Source organism: Brugia malayi, assembly GCF_000002995.4.
Source record: "Brugia malayi strain FR3 genome assembly, contig: Bm_016, whole genome shotgun sequence".
Classification (NCBI taxonomy): Eukaryota; Metazoa; Nematoda; class Chromadorea; order Rhabditida; family Onchocercidae; genus Brugia; species Brugia malayi.
Window position 1 is genome coordinate 16,346 of NW_025062293.1, and position 1,206 is coordinate 17,551.

The window sequence follows — 1,206 nt, forward strand, 5'->3', positions numbered from 1 at the left end:
GAAATGGGACGACGACCAGCAAGATGCTACCGTTATATCAAGAATAAGCCATATCCCAAGTCTCGATTCTATCGTGGTGTTCCAGATCCGAAAATTCGTATCTTTGATTGGGGCAAGAAGAAAGCTGCAGTGGATGAATTCCCGTTGTATGTGTGTCTAATGAGAGAGAACATCTTTCATCGGAAGCGCTTGAGGTACATCATGTAGCTTGGGATTTGGATATCTGCTAGGAGACTGTTTAAGAAATTGTCCAAATTGGATTCCTGTAATCCAAAGAAACACTTGTCATTTTGATCCTACCAGTCATATTTTCTTGCTCTTTTGTCATTTGCATGTTAAACAACAAATTGGTGGCAAATTTGACTACTGATGAAAAGCAGTTTAGGATTTATATTCTTATGCTATTCCTTGCAAAGACGGTTTTCATTTGAAAACGCTTAAAACTGCAGAAAGAATCTAACGTAATATTTCAAAGTCCTTAATCCAAATTTATAAGTCTTCCGTTTTCAGGCAGTTCATATTTGTGCTAATAAATTTATGGTAAAGAACTGTGGCAAAGACGGTTTGTGGAACATCCATACCATATTGTACGCATCAATAAAATGTTATCATGTGCAGGTGCTGATCGCTTGGAAACTGGAATGCGAGGAGATTTTGGTAAACCTCAAGACTTAGTTGTACGAATTGATATTGGTGATATATTAATATCGGTACGGGTAAAAGAACAGGTTTGTTTTGTTTGCTAACAAGATATTTAGAATAATGCATTGTAATGGATGTCCGAACAGCGTGTACTGTAAATAAGGGACGGTCCCTATGATGTCCTGGTTCAGCAATGAAATTTAACGGCTTGTTTTTCTGTAAAATACGAGTTTTGCTCAAAAATGTTTTCTCTGACTTGCGAAGTCTCCGCCCTGTGTACAAATAAGTTCTGTAGCCTTTCTATAATGTAAAAATCCTGAGGAATTGATAGTTGCCAATGTTCAGCACGAAGAGCATGCGGTGGAAGCTTTTCGAAGAGCGAAATTCAAGTTTCCTGGCGTCAGCTTATTGTGGTATCAAAGAAGTGGGGCTTTACAAAGTGGGACAAAGGGGAATATGAGACAATGCGTGAAGGACGTTTGGTATCAGATAGTACAACGTGCAAACTCGTACGAGAGCATGATCCATTATCAAAATGGATTTCTAATCCTACTTAAAAGTTGA

The 1,206-nt window shown here is 38.2% G+C and overlaps 1 protein-coding gene across 1 annotated transcript; it reads left to right on the top strand.

Moving 5' to 3' along the window:
- Positions 1 to 602: 602 nt before the first annotated feature.
- Bma-rpl-10.1 (60S ribosomal protein L10, putative) lies at positions 603 to 1,206 on the top strand (the record flags this gene model as incomplete). Its single annotated transcript, XM_001891753.2, has 2 exons — positions 603 to 728; positions 988 to 1,206. 2 exons carry the CDS (start codon positions 603 to 605, stop codon positions 1,204 to 1,206), a joined length of 345 nt encoding a protein of 114 aa, XP_001891788.2.